Source organism: Lotus japonicus, chromosome 4 (genome assembly GCF_012489685.1).
Source record: "Lotus japonicus ecotype B-129 chromosome 4, LjGifu_v1.2".
NCBI lineage: Eukaryota > Viridiplantae > Streptophyta > Magnoliopsida > Fabales > Fabaceae > Lotus > Lotus japonicus.
Genome location: NC_080044.1, coordinates 55,591,751 through 55,611,280, shown reverse-complemented (window position 1 = coordinate 55,611,280; position 19,530 = coordinate 55,591,751). Strand labels below are relative to the sequence as shown.

The window sequence follows — 19,530 nt, the reverse complement described above, 5'->3', positions numbered from 1 at the left end:
CTTTTGCGTCGGATTATGGTAATTGTATGGAAAAACTTTGAATTCCTATCTCCAAACTTGAGCCAGAGACATCTAGATTTTTGAGCCCAAAACAACTACTCCTGAAGAAGTACTGTATTATAATTCTACCAGAGCTTTTTTTGCAATTTATCTAAACCCTGGTCAAATACCATATCCAGCCGATTGTTCACACCCTCCAAACGTTTCATGATACGCCGCTTCCTATGAAAGATTTAGCCGAAAACATCATCATTCCAAGTGGTGGCCGCGTCCCTAAATTTCGATGCATTAGCAATCCAATCCTCACCTGGGTCCCAAGAATCCGCCATAAGTCTGGGGAAGTCCTCGTGGGTGAGCCAGCCAGCCTGAAAACTGAAAGGACGGGAAAAGACTCGATGCTCCACAATGCCTGGCACAGCTAGCAAAAGAGGCTTGTGGTCAGACTTAAGCTGGGGAAGATGGAGAGCAACAGATTCAGGGAAGGTACTATGGAGCCATTGTGGGTTACAAACCCTATATCAATCCTCTCCTTTACCCTCGTCTCTCCGTGTGAGTTCAAAAAAGTAGAAAACATATACTAGAGTTAATCAACTGAATTAATAAGTGATATTGTATTTTTGAATTGTTAATCTATTTGATTATTTAGTGGAAAAATCAAAGATATATACACGCAGAAGAAGAGTGTCATGATGGTATTGCTGGAAAAGGCCTCTATTACTGCCATGTGTAGCATATGGATGTGTATGAATTTAGTGAAGGATAGATCCCCTGTCAATTCCAAATTAAATACTAGAGAAGTAGAGAACAACCAAGATAAGCCGCACTACTCTCTGTGTCAATTACAAAAGCAAAACAAAGTTAGACGTAGAATCATCATCGACCTGACTCTGAATCAATCAATACATCAGCTACAGAATCAGAGACCAAGTCTATCTATTAATAAAATTCTGCCTTTCAAGGAGGAACAAACGATTCACCTCACTTCATCGTGTTCATTTTTCATTCTATTTATGATCACATTGTAATTAATGATTTAAAGTTGTATATGCTCCGTTGAGGAAGATAGCGTGGGCTTTTTGGGCACATAATCAGCCAAGCAAATTAGGTAGCAAACCTTGATGTTGGGCACATTAACTATTCATGTAGCACTAGCTAGAAACTTTTAATTTTCAAATTTTTCCTGAAATAAAGAAGTTATCAAATATATATCTCTTTGATCAGAACTAGTCTTAAGAGGGTCACGGACAACCTGTTTTTCACACATACAACACTTCCTAACAAACTAATTCACTCCCCCCTCAATCCAAACGTCACACACATTCCACGCTTCCTTCTTCTTCTTCTTCTTCTTCTTTCTCTCTTCCACGAAGAAGCAATGCAGCAGCACCATCTCTCCCTCCTCCTCCTCCTCCTCCTCCTCCCAACCACCGCCTCTCTCGGCGTCACCTACTCCAACAACCGCCAACAACCAGACCGCATCGCCGCCGCAATGCAAACCCTCAAACTCACCTCCATCCGCCTCAAAGAACCCGACCCAGCCATCATGCGCTCCCTTCTCTACTCCAACATCTCCATCTTCCTCACCGTCCCCAACCACATGGTCACTTCCATGGCCAATAACCTCTCCACCGCACGCGCCTGGATCTACACCCACGTCGTCCCGTACTACCCACGCGCCAAGATCACCACCATCTCCGTTGGCAACGCCTTCATCGATGTCTACCCTCAGGCCGCCAATAACCTCCTCCTGGCTATCTCCAATATCCAGGTCTCCCTCCGTGACCTCGGCATCCGCAAGATCGCCGTCTCCACCTCGTTCTCCTTCGACACCGTCGTTACCTCCCCGTTCCCGCCGTCCTCTGCCACTTTCCAAGATCCCGCCGGCGTCAACCTCATGGGCTCGCTCCTGGAATTCTTGAGCGACAACAATTTCTCGTTCTTGATCAACCTCTACCCTTACAACCTCTACCGCCTCCACCCGGAGATCCCCCTCGGTCTCGCGCTGTTTCAAGAAAACTCGTTCAACTTCCACGATGACGTCACCACCAGGTCTCGCTACTGGAACCTCTTCGACATGATGGTCGACGCCGTCGCCTCTGCCATGGCCGAGGCTGGGTACGAAACAATCCCAATCGTTGTCACTGAGACAGGGTGGCCGAGCTCCGACGCCGCCGACGAGTTCAACGCGAATTTGGGGTACGCCGAGACCTATTTGAGGGGTTTGGTGAATCATCTGAGTTCAGGAACCGGAACGCCTCTGTTGAAAGATGGGGTTCAACAGGTTTATGTGTACGAGCTTTTTGACAGGAAAGGAACAACAACGGGTCGCGATTGGGGGATTCTGTACCCTAATGGCACAGCTAAGTACCACGTTGATTTCTCTGCTGTTTCATCACGTTCTTCCATTACTGTGGCTTTGGTGATTTTCTGGCTTCTGGTTCAGTTGGTCTACTGAGTAGTGACTCTGTTCTCTCGTTTGGCATCTTGTTAGGAACGGGGTATTTTTTTTTAATTAGGTTTTGAATTAATGTGATTTTCAGGAAAATTGTGTTTGAGTAATATGATTTATGTTTTGATGATTTATAACAAACACGATTTAAAAAAATGAGTATTGTTTGGATTATTTAACGTTTAGGACTATAATTTAAAGGGGGCTGTTAACTTACACCCACTTAAAATTTAGAAGGAGTAAGTTAACAAGCTACACCATTTTCTGATTGACTAAAAAACCAGACGGCGTCTTCCGTGAGTCATTTTTCTAAATGACTCACGGTGATACACTAAAAAAATTGTGTGTATAGACCATAATGCCCTCATCCTCAAATATCTCATTTCTTCTCCTACGATTTCACCACCACCGTTTCCTCCGTTTTCTTCGGTTCAACCACCATTTATGGCTCCTCTCCAGCTTCACATGCTACCTCCCCTCTCTCTCCCCATGGACCACCAGATCTGTTATCTGTCTCCGGCCACCGTAACTGTCTCTACCAGACAACCTTCGACGATGTCGTTGAAGAATCCTTCAATTTATTCTGGCAGTAATCACCAACCCTCCTTCACCTTCTACTAACAATAATCCCTAACCCCCCTGACCTTCAATTTCTTCCACCAGAAATCCCTAACCTCTTTCACCTTCAATTTCTTCCGCCAGAAATCTCTAACCCCCTTTGACCTTCAATTTCTTCTACCAGTAATATGAATTCGTATATGGCTAGGTTGATTTTATGATTGGTTAGTTCAGTTGTCGATTTCTTACTTTCAGAAACACACTCGTTATATCGTTTTTGAAAGGGGTGAAGAGGACTTGACGATGGACTATGGCAGCGGCGTTGGCCTTTGAGCCTCCGAAGCCAATTTGCAGGGTAGTAAAACGGTGAAAGACAGTAGTTAGTGCCTGAATCCAACCCACCTCTAAAGTGACGGCGACGCGTGGTGTTAAGAGGCTTCGCAAAGATGATCGGCGGCGAGATGTGCTGTACGAGAAGGAGAGGAGAAAAGAGAGGGTATTTTTGTAATTGGAAATCTTTAATCACAACCCTTCATTATTTAATTATATATCTAATGGTCACAATTGAGTTTTCACTGAATGAACCACCGTGGTTCAGTTTTTCACTGACACACGGAAGCCAATACCCAAAAACCAAATGATTTAGTTTTAAAATAACACAGTCTCCAGGGTATAATTGTAATTTAATTAAGAAAATCAATTTTTAAAAACTGATATCTGTCATCTGGCACTGCCCGTCTTCCCCGTTCTCCTGGTTGCAGACTTGCAGTCTCACGTTAATGGTGATCAATCAAACCCGTTTTGATAAAATTTCAAATTGATTATTTTTTATTTGATTCTTGGTGATGACTGATGAATCATATTAACATTCATTCAAGATTTAGAATTTCACACCAAATTATCAATTATAACTTATAAGGTTCTGAATTCATAGTTTTATCAGGTTCGAATGTCACACATTCAACGAAAACTGGATTTTCATTTCCATTATGATTTTAATGTCAACAAATATATTTCTTTGTTCATGGAATCATGGTGACCGTGAGAAAGACAAAGGCTGAAAGGGAAAAGCAAAAGAGAAGAAGTAGAAGAAAGAGAAAGAGTAAAATAAAGCAAGTAATAAATATGGAGAGAGGAAATTTTGAATTTTAAAATTGAATTAACTTTTGGGCATTAAAAATGACCAGAAACCCAAATTTTAAAGATTTTTTAAAAAAAGTTGAGGGCAAATTTAGTTCAAAAGAAAAGGTGTTCCTTGTTAACTTACTCCTTCACAAAATCTAGTGGGAGTAAGTTAACAAATCCCTAATTTAAAAAACATAAATTACAAGTTCTTATTTATAATAAATTAATGATTATATTTATTTTATTAAATATAATTTTAAATAAATTATGCATAATAAAAAGATACGCTACAAATATTTATTATGAGATATTTTGCAATACTAAATATAAAATTAAAAATGAAATCAATAAAGTAACCGGGGCACCAAATTTTATTTTAACTAGGATTGTGACCCATGCTATGCACGGGGTCTTTATACGTAATTTTTTATTGGTTCAGATCTAATTGAAATGTATAGTAACTGACTGCAGATATGTCAAGAATTTATTTTTGCTTAGCGTTACCAACGGACAAATTAAAAATCTTTACATATTTACCTCAATAGATGTCTTTCATTAGAATATTTGTGATGATCATTCACATATCAAATTCATGTATCACGGTACACAATGTCGGCATAATCAGTGATGTGAGTGGATTACAACCTTTCAAAAAGGCTTAGAGTGAAAATACACCTAATATAGTCGATAGTAAGCTATACAATGAGGATTATATAGGATTGCTACCGGTGCATAGAAAAGGATGAACTTGTGTAAAGTTTAATCAACAATAAACATTTAACAATCTCACTATGTGAGAATGAGAGGTGAGAGCAAAGTATATGTAGAAAATAAAGTTGCATTAGATAAGCCAATAATGAAAAATTTACGTATTTATATAAATACTTTAGAACAGAAGTTGAGGTTGACTTGCCACTTTTTCTAGTTCCTTTTCTCAATTCCTGAAGTTTTATTTAACCAGTTGAGATTCTTTGCAAGGACAGAGGCATAATACAAAAAAATATAAATTCATAGCTCCTGTTAACCCGAGCGATGCACAAAGATTAAATCATGGAAAATGCTGTGGGGCACGACCTTGGGGCTCGTGCACCACACACGAAGCACTTTTTGACGGTTTTAAACCGCGCAGAAACCGTAGCTTTTCTTTTTATTTTGACAGTTGTAATTTTGTGGCGGTTTCGATCCGCTAGAAACAGTAGCTTTGCCTTTTTTTTTTGCAGTTGTAATTTTGTGGCAGTTTTAAACCGCCACAAAATTATTCTCGTGTATCACTCGTGCCTACCTTCTCGTACTATATAACATTGCTCTTAAATCATTGATTTCGTTTTAATTTCATCAAAAAAATTTATCAAATGTATCACACAATATAACTAAGAGTAATTATATAGTTAAGATGAGCAGTTAATTAGCCTGACTATTAAGATATTTTAATATTTAAAATTTTGTACAATAATAAAATTAAACAATAATTTAAATTTATTTTTTATTAAGATATATTTTAATATTTGAAAATTTTAACTGGGATATTATTGATTAATCAAAACCAAATATACCACCACTTGACTTCAAACCATTCCTAAAGAATTTTTGTAGAGAGTTGTTTCTTGTTACCCATTGAAGTCGATGTACTTTTTTATTAGATCAATTTATGAATTGTAAATGACAAAACCAAATAATTAGATTTTGTTTATAAACCTAAAACAACAATGATATATACACACCTCATTTTTTAAACACTTCATTTCTACTTATTTTTGTTTCTATCTCTTTCGTCTTATCATCTATCACATCTCATACTTTCTGTCTCTTACTTTTTTTTCTCTCTCCTCCTTCGACCTCTCTCCACCTCTATGAGAGGTGTGAAGAGAAAATTATTCAACCTAAAGCATAAATATGAAGAATATATAGTCACCTTAAATATTTCATAATTTTGTACTAATTTATATAATCACATGACGTATAAATATAAATATTAATCACTAATTTATGACACTATTTGATGGAAACCAGTGTGTACACATGATCAACCTCAATATTGATAAAAATCATGACAAACCTATAATACATACAACAAACACAATTTTTATCAATTCTGTTCTTTTGCAATTTATACAAAAGAAATGGTTAGAATATGTATCATGATGTCCACCAAGCATGGCCACAACTGGTGTTTCTTTCAAGGATAATCTGGCTTGAACTAATTGTACGAGTTTAGGAGCAAAACAAAATACTTAACCTCTTCAATCTCAAGATTGTTCAAGTTACCAAGCAAACACATGTTTTCTGTCAATGTAAGAATCTTGCAGAATCTCCACAAGCGGGATGAATGGATGGTAGCCATAACAACCTCAGCTCTACTACCCTAAGGAATAACTGGTAAAATTTTAGGAAACATTAAATAAATTTTTTTTAAATTCAAAATCATTTTTAATACACAAGAGATCATGTATTTTTTCATAGTAAAATAACAAAATTAATACAAATTTTTTTAACGGATTTCAGGAATATTACTAATTTCTTCCAAAGTCTAGTGCAACTATAAATTTTTGTGAATGAAATTTAAAACTATATTATATCAAATTCGACTATACTTTCTCCTTTTATCAGACTGGTAAAATGTTCGTATACATTCAGGCACAAATGAAGAAAACAAAATATTTTCCCTAACATGAATACAAAAAGGACTATTTTCTCCTTAACACTGTTTTACAGAAGTATTCTATAAACTAATGGATTTTTTAAGATTTTATCTGATGTTTACTTGCCCATAAATTGAAAAAAGTTATTAATTTATATTTTATTTGAAGGTTCACGGCAATTGAAGTCCATCTTCAATAAAACCAATTGTACGTGTATAACCACATCAAAATCTGGAAGATGACTTCTCTTACTTATATGTTGCTAAAATCAGCAGAAGCTTATTTTTTGGCATCTGAGTTCCGTGATTCAATCATTAAATAAAATGAAGGAAATGATAGAAGTCTATTTCATTCCCAAGACCATCAGAATAAGCCTTACATATGATTTAATCATGCTTATAAGCATATTGTTGGGAAACAAACAAATGAAGATAACATAATAAGAAGTTCAAATACAAACACAACAACTTATATTGATAAAAGGGTTACTTAAACTACAGTTCTGCAGGTCACAATTATCAAAAGGTTACAAATACCAAGTTCACCACACTACATGTACTTGTAACATAGGACATCCAGCATCACACTTAATTAAATACAATACTTAGTTCAGTGGCCCCATAGATATACAAAAAAAGGGACCTACATGATGCTAACACATAATACCCAGCTAAGCCATATCCACCATCAAGTAATGAACCTCTAAAAGCCAACAGGTTTAAACTTAGGTTCAAGATTTTCCTGGGCCTTGAACCCAGCAATTGGTAAAAAATGACCCTCGCAGTTGGACCCCCCCATCAGTTATCTTAATTGCCTTCAAGCGATTAATTTCACCTAACATTCCATCATCAGCATTGGCCAAGTTATGACGACTGATTTCTAGCTTCTCCACTACGTGTGTTTCAACCTTTCATAACTTGCTATCTGCATCTTCATAAAGCTCACTCCCAGACACTTTCAGTTTTCTTTTCACAATTTTTAGGAGCACTATCATTGATACTTTCTCCATATCCAGCAACATGGGCAGCATGTTCTCCCTCACCATCTGTCACCTATGAGTTCTTCTAAAAGTTAGTAAATGCTACAAAAATTCAAAGATGTCACCTATGTTATAAAAATTGACTGTTTTAAGATGCCCCATAATAATTAGGTAAGCAGAGGATAGATATGATACATTCACAGAGACAACTCATTCAACTTATGAAAACAAAGAGATATGTAAAAGATTAGGAACTTTGATGAACACAGAGTCAAAGAAATAATTAAATGACTGACATAACCCAAACAACTCCACAGAATGAGAAGACAGTTCTCACCTAATATTGAATAAGATCCATCCCTGATAGAAGTAACAACATCAATGACTCAGGTGCTACCGCATGAATTTATTGCAGGAGGAGTCAAGCTAATTTCTTGTGACTGTTTGTTTAAGATTGTATTCTGATTGTTGGTTTGTTGTGCATTGGCGGGTTTCACTCAAGTTACCTATGGTGGGGGTATGTTTTTTTGTTGATTTGGTGGACTGCTCAGGTTGGAGGATAGATCAGATTTGATGCATGGAGAATAAATGTAGAAAAATGTTTGAGTGATCTGGAATTGATGGAACAAAGGTTAAGGAAAGAAGCTAGCGGATGCATGAAGGAGCGATCTCATGTGACTTGAGGCATGCTGGGTTACAAAGTATGGTAGATATGACACTATTGTATGGCAAGGGAAAGAATACATATATTTCAATGGGTAGGGAGCTGTATGTTTTTACTTGATTAACTCTTGATCTGTGTACTTTTTTTCCCTTCCTAATGTTTTCCTTAGGGAGGTTTTAATGAGGCACAGTTTCTTAAGTGAGGTTGATTAAAATTCAACCTACATAACTAGCAAATTCACTCAGTGTTAACATAACTAGCAAAAACAAAACAATGGACAGTAAGCACAAAATTGATGTCCCAGCCCTACATATATATAGAGGACAAACTCAATGTCCTCCATAACTTCAGTGAATCAATTTCAAGTCTTGCTATTAGTAGCACAAGAAAACAATTGGCAGTAGCTGAAAGACCTCATAAAATAGAGATGAATGCTAATATTCACACTCTCTAATACACTATTGTATATTGGAATTCATGCGTGTCCCACCAAATTGGAAGCTGGAACCTATGTGACTTATGGATTCACATGAATTTTCACCAATAACGAGGGTGTTGCTACCAGTTCTTTTGAAGACTAGAGTATACTAACAGCAACAAAATTGTAAAACAGACAGAAGTCATATATACTCATTCAACTACTGCATCATATATCGCGATTCGCGGCTTCACAACTAGTGGAGTAGTGGTCATGTACTAAAACAGTTAATTATACATACTAGAGACTATAAACAACTAATGCACGAGTCATTAAGAAGTATCTTAGGCATCAAACACATGGAGAAGACTACTGAAAATTAAACTAACATATCACAATGCTGCAGCAACCCCAACACCACCAACACCATGAATGGTCCAGAAAACATTACCGGCATCATCCGATTTCCCAGTATCAATAGCAATAGCACCAAAAATTGCCCGGAACGCGCCACAAACCACAGCAGGGGCAGAGGAATTGGTCTTAGGCGAGACTCGAACCACCTTGTGCAAGCCCAAATGCACTCCATCAACAGCACAGGAAGATTCCACATTGGAGACCTGGGACAATCTACGGTTAAGCTCTTTGGCAGAAATATCAATGTCCTTGGAAATCAAGTGAAAAGAAGCAGATGTTTCAATGACAGCAGCACCCAAAATGCTCAATGCTTTGTTGTTCTCCTCGGAGAATGAAGCGTGGGTCATCGCGCGACGAAGGAGACTAATGGTCTTGAAATTGTAGCTGATCAAGATGAAAAATAGCAACATATTCAGCAAATAAAAAAGAAAATGGGATTAAGGATGTGAAGTAAAGAGCATGATACCCTAGTTGTTTCTGGAGGGTTTCGAGAGCTGATGGAAACGGCGACAGTAGTGAATGCCCCTGCACAAGAAAAAGTGATGAAGAGAGGAGATTGTTGAGGGAGAGTTAGGTTTTGGAGCAAAACGATGGATGTAAATGAGGAAGAAGAAGAAGAAGAAGAAGAGAACCTGGGCATGGGGGAGGATGGGGATGAGGATGAGAGTGAAGAGGGTGAAGGGAAGAGTGGCAGAGGATCGCATTTTGGAGTCAGATTATGGAGGTTACTGCTTTCTTTCTCTTTGCTCTCTCTCTCTCTCTCTCTCTCAGTCACACTCGGAGTTTACTGATTTCTCTTCTCTGAAATCGCTTTAGGCCAATTTCACTTTACTTTGTTGATAAGGAATAACACCTTTTTCCTTTGATCTTTTAAACGACGACACATTGCATCTCAAAATTAGGGTTCTCTAATACAATGGAGTTATTATCTATATTTATTTATATCAATATCAATATCATCATCAATATCAATATCAATATCAATCATCAATATATATATTAAAACAGCAAGGGTTATGAGAACCCAATGCTGATGTGTCGGCTCCATATGCATTCTGCTTTCTGATGCATTCTCATGTTTAGTGAAATTCCTACGCGGATTCCTCTCCTTGCTTCCCTCCATTCCCAAACGATGTGTCGTGATATCCTTAATTCTCATGCTCCACTTAGATTTTGCGTGGCTTCCTTTCATTGGCCAGCCTGTATGAATCGGTCCTCCACTCTCAAAAAGTTAGTTCAGCTTTCTTTATTTTTTAATTTCTGATTCATTCAATTCAATGTTTCCCCAACCGTTTCATTTATTAAGTTCTCTATTTCCAAGCTAGGGTTCTTGGAATGTCCTCAAAGCACCTCCCTTCATGCCCAATCGATGCTCACCCAACTGTTGCATTTATCTTTTTTTATCTAACACACATCAACCCAATCCCTTCAGCCTACTCTTCCTTCAAATCTTTTCATCTGCATTTATCATCCTCCACCTTCCAAACAGATTGGTACAGGCTCCAAGAATTTGTCCTTCATCACTGCCCAAGAGCACACTTATCTCTAAGAAAACTAATTATTCGAGCAACAATTAGTTTTTGGGTTTAGCGTTTCATTTGCACTCCCAAAGGATTTAGAAGCCTCTCACTCTTCATCCAACAGCCTCCATTCGTTCGTTTACTGACGTTATTCTTCATGATTTCAAAATTTAGAAGCGCTTCACTCAACCAATTCATCTCTTCTTCGATCTCATTCACGTTGGGAGTGGCTATGGCTGCAAGATTGTTGAGCGTCAAGCTTTCAAGGACTACAGGCATGCATCTCCTTCTTCTATGTGAGTATGATGTGAATTTCTCCATCTATTCTTTCTTCCAAGTTGTCTACTCTGTTTCTCATATCATCTTTTTTCGTTTGATTCTTTGAGGCTTTAATAATCTGTTCTTCTTTATGTTTCAATTTTTCTCCCAACCTTCTTTTTTAGTTTTTCATGATCTGTTATGCGACCACTTGAACAACGTTTTGATTTTTTGTTTCTATTTCTGTTGGGTGCTTTCAGGTTCAGAATCCATTGGGTGTTCGAGTTTCCATTTCATATAACGAGATGGAGAAGAAACGCGATTCTGTTTCTTGCATCCTCATCAACACAGGTCAGGTATATTCTATACTGATGCAATTTTAGGGTTTTTGTTCTTCAAGAATTGATTTTGGGATTCTTTTTCTCTTCTTCATGAATATATTTTTTCGTAAACTAATTGAAAGATACCTTTTATGCTTTCCCGTGTTCACAAATTTGTGGTCTTATTAAATCTGAGGGTGGGAATTGAATTGACGAGCGTAATTTATATTAATCTTTGTAGTGTTAAGTTCTTCTTCACGATTGAAATTCCCCCACTCTCCATTTTCTCAAAACCCCATGATGTTTGACAGATTCATTTGGCAGGATACACAAGCGGTTGAGTTGGAAATATTAGAATGGTCCTTTTCTTTTGATTTTCCTATGTTTTTTTGGTTTTGTTTATGGGTTTGTTAGATTTGTATTTCTACTTTGTGCACTCAATCATCACAGTGTTTTTAATGAGATGATTTCTGATTTGTTGCTATGGATTTCTCTGATAGTGGTTATTTTAAATTGTGCAGGACAAGAATTGAAAAGGAAGGGATTCAACAAAAGCATATATGGAGGAAATGTTTCCAAGGCATCTACTTCATTTCTTTTCAAGATACTGGTATGTTGGTTTCCACCAGGCTCCTCACACTTTCAGTTCTTTGGATCAATATTTATTTTAGTTTTCTTCTGTGAAAAGTCCGGGTGGTTTGCTTCTTCATAGCTGATTTCGTAATGGTGTTTAAAAATGAGTACTTTTGAATTTTGATCCTTGGCCATTATTTGACCAGTTTAATAGTAAAAATTGAAGAGATTTAATATTTAATATTCAAGTTTGTATCATTGGTAGATTCCATATTCAACTGATATGCTTATGTTTATGCAGATCCATGATATGTATTATCCTAGAAAAGCTAAATAGATCTATGATGTATATTGTGCCAGAAAAGATATTGATAGTGTGGAGGGGTTAACATCCAATACCCTTGCATGATTCCTCAATATGGTATATATCATTATACATACTCATTCTCTTAAATTGGTTTTGGTTTTTCTATTCTGGGTATGGGATATTCCAAATAAGTTGTTTTAGAATTGATTTTGGAAAATAAAGGTTGAACCAAACATACCAATATCTTGAATACTTGCATTGGGAATTAGGTGTGAATTTGGTTTATCTATTTTCCAAACATTTTACATGAATTTATCTGTCCTTCTACTGGAAATATCTTTGAAGAACCCGTTTCTTTATATACTTTTACTTTGAATTTGAAATTCAGATTCAAATTGAATGACATTACTTTATCAATGTATTTTTTTTTGATATGTAAAGAATATATTGATTAAGCACAAGGGGTGCTAACCCATATACATAGAGAGAAATAAAAAAGAGAGAAAAGAAAGTAGGAAGGTAGTGTAAAGTTCCCACAAAAGTTGACTAGCCAAACCCCACCCTACAATTAAACAAAGTCTGGGTACTATAAGTAATCAAATTAGCAAAGTTCCCCCCACTACATGACTATACTAGCCAATAATTGCTGCAATGTTGAATCTGGACCTGACATACTCCTTAACACACCTGGCTCACAACAGACATTGGAATTAAACTAGCACAGCAACCTCTCACGGCCCTTGCATGACAGCAGCTCCCCAATTTACCCACACAGCTAAGGAAAAGCATGTCTGCACCACAAATTAGTAGAAACATTGAACTAGACAGCAGCACCATACACTTGACAGCAGCTCCCCATTCATAACAGCAGCACCACCAGCAAGATATCTGTCCCCAAGACACTACAGGGAGTGAACACAAGCATCTAGGCAATGTAATTGGTTGGTTGTGTATCTATTCCATCTTGGCCCACTCCGTTGTAGGATTTCAATAATTCTTCATGGATAAAAAATTAAACATTCTCTTATTTAAGAATGCTGTACAAAAAGCATATTGATATGTTGCTTAGATTTGTCTTAGAAAGACAAAGCATAGTTTTTTGTACATTGCTTACTAAATTATTATAAATAGCTCAAATTTTTTATGTTGGCTTATCTGTTTCGCAAAATACGAAATGTTTTCTTTGTTGCGTAGTTTTGTGTCTTCTCTTATTCTGACTTGGGTTATTATAGATGATAGTTCCATATATGAACTTAAAGGGGGATTGTTGTTCATGAAAAATGCAATCAATACACTCCAAGCAAGAAGTAACTGTTTGCAAAGTGATTGCAAATAAATTGTGTCTTTTAAGTTTAATAAGCAAGAGATTTTTTTATCCCCACAATCTTTGCTGCAAGTTCCCTCTTCCACAATGACACAGAAACACATTCTTATCAAATAGGAGCACCAAGATGAAAATGTTGTCTGTTCACGGAGATTCACAAGCGTGTTGCAGCCACACGGTACACATTTTCAATTTTTCTTTTGGACTTAATTTTATCCTTAGTTTTGAGGAGTCTTGACTGTTTCATGTCTCTTTCATAAGTAACTAAGTGAAATGTCTAACTCTTTTTGTACTATTTTTTTTATCTCAGAAGCTATCTATGGGGTTGATATTGATGGTGATTCCCAAATTGTTGGAACAACATTTTCGTGGAGAGGATCTTGGCTTGGATAATCAGGATTTCTCCCCTTTGAAAACCCTTCTCCACTGGATGTTGAAGCTCTTGGGTCTTCCAAAGCAGGCAAGAAGCCACTGATGGTTTTTAAGAAGCGAAGATCTGGAGAATGCTGTTTTGTTTAGAACTTATATGTTTTAAGTTGTAATTTGGATAAAGTTTTTGTTCTCTAGACCCCATTTGATCAATATCTGTGTTTCTGGTGACAATGGATTGTATTTGGTTTTGTTTATTTTGGACGCTCATTGACCTTTTGGATTATGTTCTATGACAATTATGTTCTTGGGTAATTTTATGCCTTTGCAATTCTTATACTTCATCGTGCTTTATGGTTCGTTTATTCTTGATTGTTGTTTATGAAAACCGTTTTCTAGGATCCTTTGGCACATGTAAAGAATAACTCCTAATTATATTGCTTAGAATATTTATCTCTTCATATTTTTATCGTATCTATAAAAACCTTCACTTAAATTGTTATGATTTTTTTTTTCTTTTTTTTATTGGATTCCTTACCTTCTTTAATCATTCCTTTTTTTTTAAAAAAAAACCTTTTATTAGTTTATGCTTCCTTGGGTTGATTCAATTTTGTTTTTTGGATGTGCTCTGCACTTAAATAACCCTATTTTTGCAAGAACAAACTTGACCCTAGAGGTAAGGAAAAATAATAAATTTTGACTAACTTGAGTTTGACATATTTGAATGATAAAGTTTTTTTATAGGCAAATGTTAGTGGTTAGTTGTTAGTAATTACAAATGCTCCTCTCAGGGTTCGAACCCTGGACCTCCATCTCCAACACCTATTTCTACCCTTAGCTCAACCAAGTGCGCTACGCCTTCCACCCCGAATGAACTCTAAAGTGAAATTTGCACAACTTAAGAGTAGAAAAGCATAAATGACAGACTGATTAGAGGTAATAAATATTTTTTAATTAAATAATTGATTAAATGAAAAATTGAATTCATAAATCAATACAGATAAGGAATATGTAACATGAAAAGTGAGAATCATGTTAAACCACAAATATTGGGTAGAATTAAACTATTGGGCATGTTAATGTTTCTTTACTTTGGTCTCTTTAAGATTGAGTTATCGAGTTCAAAAAAAAAATTGAGTTAACGGTGTAAAACTTTAAATATTTGCTTCAATGATGTTAATCGAATATTTTTAAAGTATTATATATCTATGTGTTGATGCATGTATAAAACTCGAGCAATACCCTATGTGGAATGCACATGTGTTCATCTTGGCAAGCAAAATTCGTTTATACTCCACATGTCTAGAAATTGAAATTTTTTGCCAATTAATTACTTTGTGTTTTGGAATCTTTATATTGATTAATTTGGTGTATGAGTAAAAAAATACTAAAATTAAATGTGTGAAGTTATGATTTTTAAATACATTCTTATTATGACTGTTGTTTCATTGTCAGTAACTTAATTTTTTTTTAAATCAAAGTATTGATTAATGTATTGGACACAATTATAAACTTCATCGTGCATTGCACGGTAAAAACACTAGGGAAGTACACCTCTTGATAATCTAAAGGAACAGATTATCAAAGAATTTATCTGAAGAATACATGAGGATGAATCCCTGCGTGTTATCTTCTTTTTGTATAAGGTGGGTTTTATTTAATTTCTTTCAAATAAATTTTATTTTTCCTTTACTTAATTTATTGGATTTTTATTTTCTGATGTATCAAAAAAAAATTATTGGATTTTATTTGCAGGTCCTATCAAGATAGTTCTTAATAAGTGCATGTTGTATTGCCAAGCAAAACTCTGTTGTTTCCTCGAGAATGGAATTGAAATATTAGGTATGTAAATGTTGATTTATTTTGGTCTCTTTGAAATTAAGTTATTATGGTTAAGCCTCACATATTTCCTCCCATAGTGTAAAGGTAAGTTTTTCTAAGTCTTCATCCTTATTATGATTGGGATTTCATTCTAATTTTTTGTTTTGCGTATAAACAATGAGTTTTCTGATATAATCCACACAATGAAAATCCTCGTCGTGCAACGCACGGGCAAAAAACTCTAGTACTATATAAAACAACAACGTTATCAACAAGCATTAGACACGTAGCATTCCAAGGTTCACTTTAATCTCACCCTCTCATTGGCTGACAAGTGTCACAGCCGCAACAATTTACACAAATTCATTAATTGCATTGATTTCCCTATAATTTGGTTTTGTTGTTCCCCATTAAATGTAATTTTCAAAATCATTTCCGATAAATCAACCTTCTTATTTTTGATTTCATCTCATATTCAAAAGGTGTTTTTGCCATCCTTATTCTACAACTTTTTAGTTTCAACATTCTCATATCAAAAGGTATTTTTTTCGCACTTTCTATTCATTTTAGTTGTTAGATCTGAATTTTTTTATGTTTTTTCCCACTATCCATTCAACTGTTAGATCTGAGTTTTCTCCGTTAACTAATCTTGAGTTTTTGGCTTTTTCAATTGCAGTTGTTGAATGGACAACAAAATGTATTTTTTCAAACAAACTTTTCATATCAATCGAATTTTTTGCATGCAAATTTTTATCAATCAACCTTCTCATATCAAAAGGTATTTTTTCCCACTTTCTATTCAATTGACCAGTTAGATCTAAATTTTTTTTGTAAACTAATACTGAGTTTTTATCTTTTACAATTGTAGTTGATGATTACCAACAAAAGGTATTGAAAGTTGTCAAGAAAGAGAAATAAGCTTTTGAAAGTTGTCAAGAAGGAAAAGATATGAAAAAATTATATTCCTGTTTTTTGATGTGGATTTCGTTTTGACCATACGTGGTCTAGATTTAATTTTCTTTGTTGACCTATATCATTATCGTTGTTTTGAAGTCTGCTGGCCATATGTGGTCTAAACTCAATATCAGTTTTTCTTGGTCTAATTGCCTACTTTGATGTCTTTGCCTGGCAATTAGTTATTTCAATAAATTATTCGGATTATGGAATTCGCAAGTACTTCTGAGTTCAATTTCAATTTACTATGTTTAATGAGGAATACCTTCCAAAAAACATCAGATTTAAATTAGTGTTCAATATATAAAAATCATTTACGAAAATCATTTTTTAAAAATATTCAAAATTTAATCATCTAATTTGGTGAATCTGATTTGAAGGAGAAAATTAAAGTTGAGTAAATGCATTTCCTTTCTAAAAAAACGGTTTTAATATTGTAAAAATAAATTGATAGCTTAAAATCCACAAATTAAGGACCTAATGTGTATATATTCTCCTTACATAATTAATTACTAGTGTTTTTTTACCCGCGCGTTGTACGGGGAATATGTCTATTGTATTTGAAACATCAATCAATATTTTAAATTATAAAAAATGTAAGATACTAAGAATGTAAAAACAATCATAATAAAGATGTAGATATTTAAAGAGCATAAATTCATACACTCAATTCTAGTGCTTTGTAAGCATATACTGAATTAACTGATATAAAGTGGTAAAAAAGATAAACTATTATTAAGACTTATTTTGGCTTCCAGATGTTGCATAGAAATTATATCAAAACTTATTTCTCTATGCTCGTTCCCCTCCTATGAACTTTTAATTCTTTAAACATAAATAAATATAAATTATATATGTACTAATGTTTTCTAATATCCACAAAATAAATTTATCATCAAATTGAGAGTTGCCCAAAAATAAAAACATGATATTGTGTTATATAGTATAGAAATTATATCAAAACTTATTTCTCTATTAAATTTTTCATGCTTGTTCCCCTTGTATGAACTTTTAATTCTTTAAACATAAATAAATACAAATTATATATGTACTAATATTTTCTAATCTCCGCACAAATATTTTTATCATCAAATTATCAAACTGTTAATTATATTTACATCTAAAGTTGGTTTTAAAAACTAAAAAAGTATTGAAATGATATTAAAATTAATTTTTATGTTAGTTTTAACATGGAATTATTTGTATGCGAATATATTAATAGTTCTCTAGTCGTCGTACGACACATAATTTTAAATGTTACACTGAGATTAGTTTATGGAGCATAAGCCATAAATTACATACATGGAAGTGAAGAGAGATTTTCCATGACATAATTCACTTTCAAGCAGTGGCGGAGGCACAGGGGTGACTTGTCCATGCTTAGTCACACATGAATTTTAGGAATGTCTCAAGAAAAAAATTGAAGCAGCGTGAGACTTGAGAAGGAGAGGAGGGAGGGGAAGGTTGAGCTGAGAGGAAGGGGTGATCTCTATGTTGTTTGCGTTTCTCTTTCAGATTCAGTAGACATTATTTTGAACCTCTGTGTTATCCACTAACAATTGAAATTAGAAATAGATATTAGGGTCTTGTTACACATGGGCCTTTTTTATTAGACGTGAAAGCTACTGGGCTACACTTTTTTTGACATTAGAGTTGCACCTCTTTCCAACATAGTAATAAAAAATATAAAAGAATAGTTTTAACTTATACGAAGCATTTGATTGCATTTTTTTGTGTTAATTTTTAAACAATCCTCTAAAATTATTTGAAATCAATTTGAATCTGTGATATTTAAGGTAAATATAAACTTAACTTCTCAATTAAAATTTGGTAATTATTTAATATCAATTTTTGTAATCTACCATATAATTTTTTTAAATAATATATTTAATTTATAGCGGCTATACCGGTCATACCACGATTCAACTACGATTGATCTAATGAATAGTGAACCAATTCCCTCACCGATTTGATCAACGGTCCAGTTTTATAACCATGTTAATCGGTGTGATTATATGAGATTAAATTTGTGGTTCTTGTGTTTTGCTTGTAAAAAAAGTTATTAAATTATGCACACCAACTGTTTGTAAAATGTCCCCTTTAAGTTTTGACCTTCAACAAAGGAGTTTTTTCTTAGGTTGGACTGCTACTTCATTCTTGTTTTGTTTATGTTTTTTGTTTTGCACATTCTTTATTTGATAAAAATTGAAATTTTCTTGCAAATTATGTTCCTTTATATCTTAGTCCCCCCTTTCTAAAGTTCATGCCTCCGCCCCTACTTTCAAGTCAAATAATATACACCATTAAGCTACCATTTAATAGTTAGATTCTCCTAATATTATGATGCATCACCGACTAATAAACTTGGAAGAAAAGAGCAAAGTTATTCTGGCACAAAAACACAATTCACTGAAAATTTGTCTTTTAATCAAAAAACATGGATTAAATATAAAATATGATACAGAACCTTATATATTCTACATCTAAAAGAAACTACTCACTACAAATACCATAACAACTTTTCTTTGGACTTTGAGATGAGATCAATCCCCCATTCCCCCAAAACTTTCTTTCACCAGAAAAATAAAGTTTGCAGACCAAAGATCCAACCCAAGGACAATGATGATGATATCATTTAAAAATTATCACAATACTTGACCAGACTCAACTTCCTTAATGCAAAGCAACCGCCATTGAGGAGACAAGCTCATGGAATGAAGCATAATTATCTCATAACAATGAAGAAAAACCTGATACACAAATGAAAAGAAAAACTTATAAGAAAATAAGCATAAACAATAACAACTAAGTTCAACTTTTCAATGAAACTGAAAT

The 19,530-nt window shown here is 34.7% G+C and overlaps 2 protein-coding genes across 4 annotated transcripts; one reads left to right on the top strand and one right to left on the bottom strand.

Annotated features, from left to right (window-relative positions):
• Positions 1-1,235: 1,235 nt before the first annotated feature.
• Positions 1,236-2,545, top strand: LOC130715719 (probable glucan endo-1,3-beta-glucosidase A6). The gene has a single exon (XM_057565837.1). The coding sequence runs from the start codon at positions 1,376-1,378 to the stop codon at positions 2,453-2,455; it is 1,080 nt and encodes a 359-aa protein (XP_057421820.1). The 5' UTR covers positions 1,236-1,375; the 3' UTR covers positions 2,456-2,545.
• Positions 2,546-7,224: 4,679 nt separating this feature from the next.
• On the bottom strand, positions 7,225-10,104 carry LOC130716135 (protein NUCLEAR FUSION DEFECTIVE 2-like). Of its 3 annotated transcripts, none has more exons than XM_057566333.1 (4): positions 9,882-10,104; positions 9,716-9,774; positions 9,284-9,633; positions 7,225-7,816 (listed from the first exon to the last, which is right to left on the bottom strand). In XM_057566333.1, exons 1-4 carry the CDS (start codon positions 9,951-9,953, stop codon positions 7,713-7,715), a joined length of 585 nt encoding a protein of 194 aa, XP_057422316.1. In that variant the 5' UTR covers positions 9,954-10,104; the 3' UTR covers positions 7,225-7,712. The 3 variants fall into 3 exon arrangements, with proteins under 3 accessions (XP_057422316.1, XP_057422319.1, XP_057422318.1); XM_057566336.1 differs by having other exon boundaries at positions 7,225-7,823; positions 9,882-10,099; XM_057566335.1 differs by lacking the exon at positions 7,225-7,816 and having other exon boundaries at positions 9,040-9,633; positions 9,882-10,101.
• Positions 10,105-19,530: the final 9,426 nt, after the last annotated feature.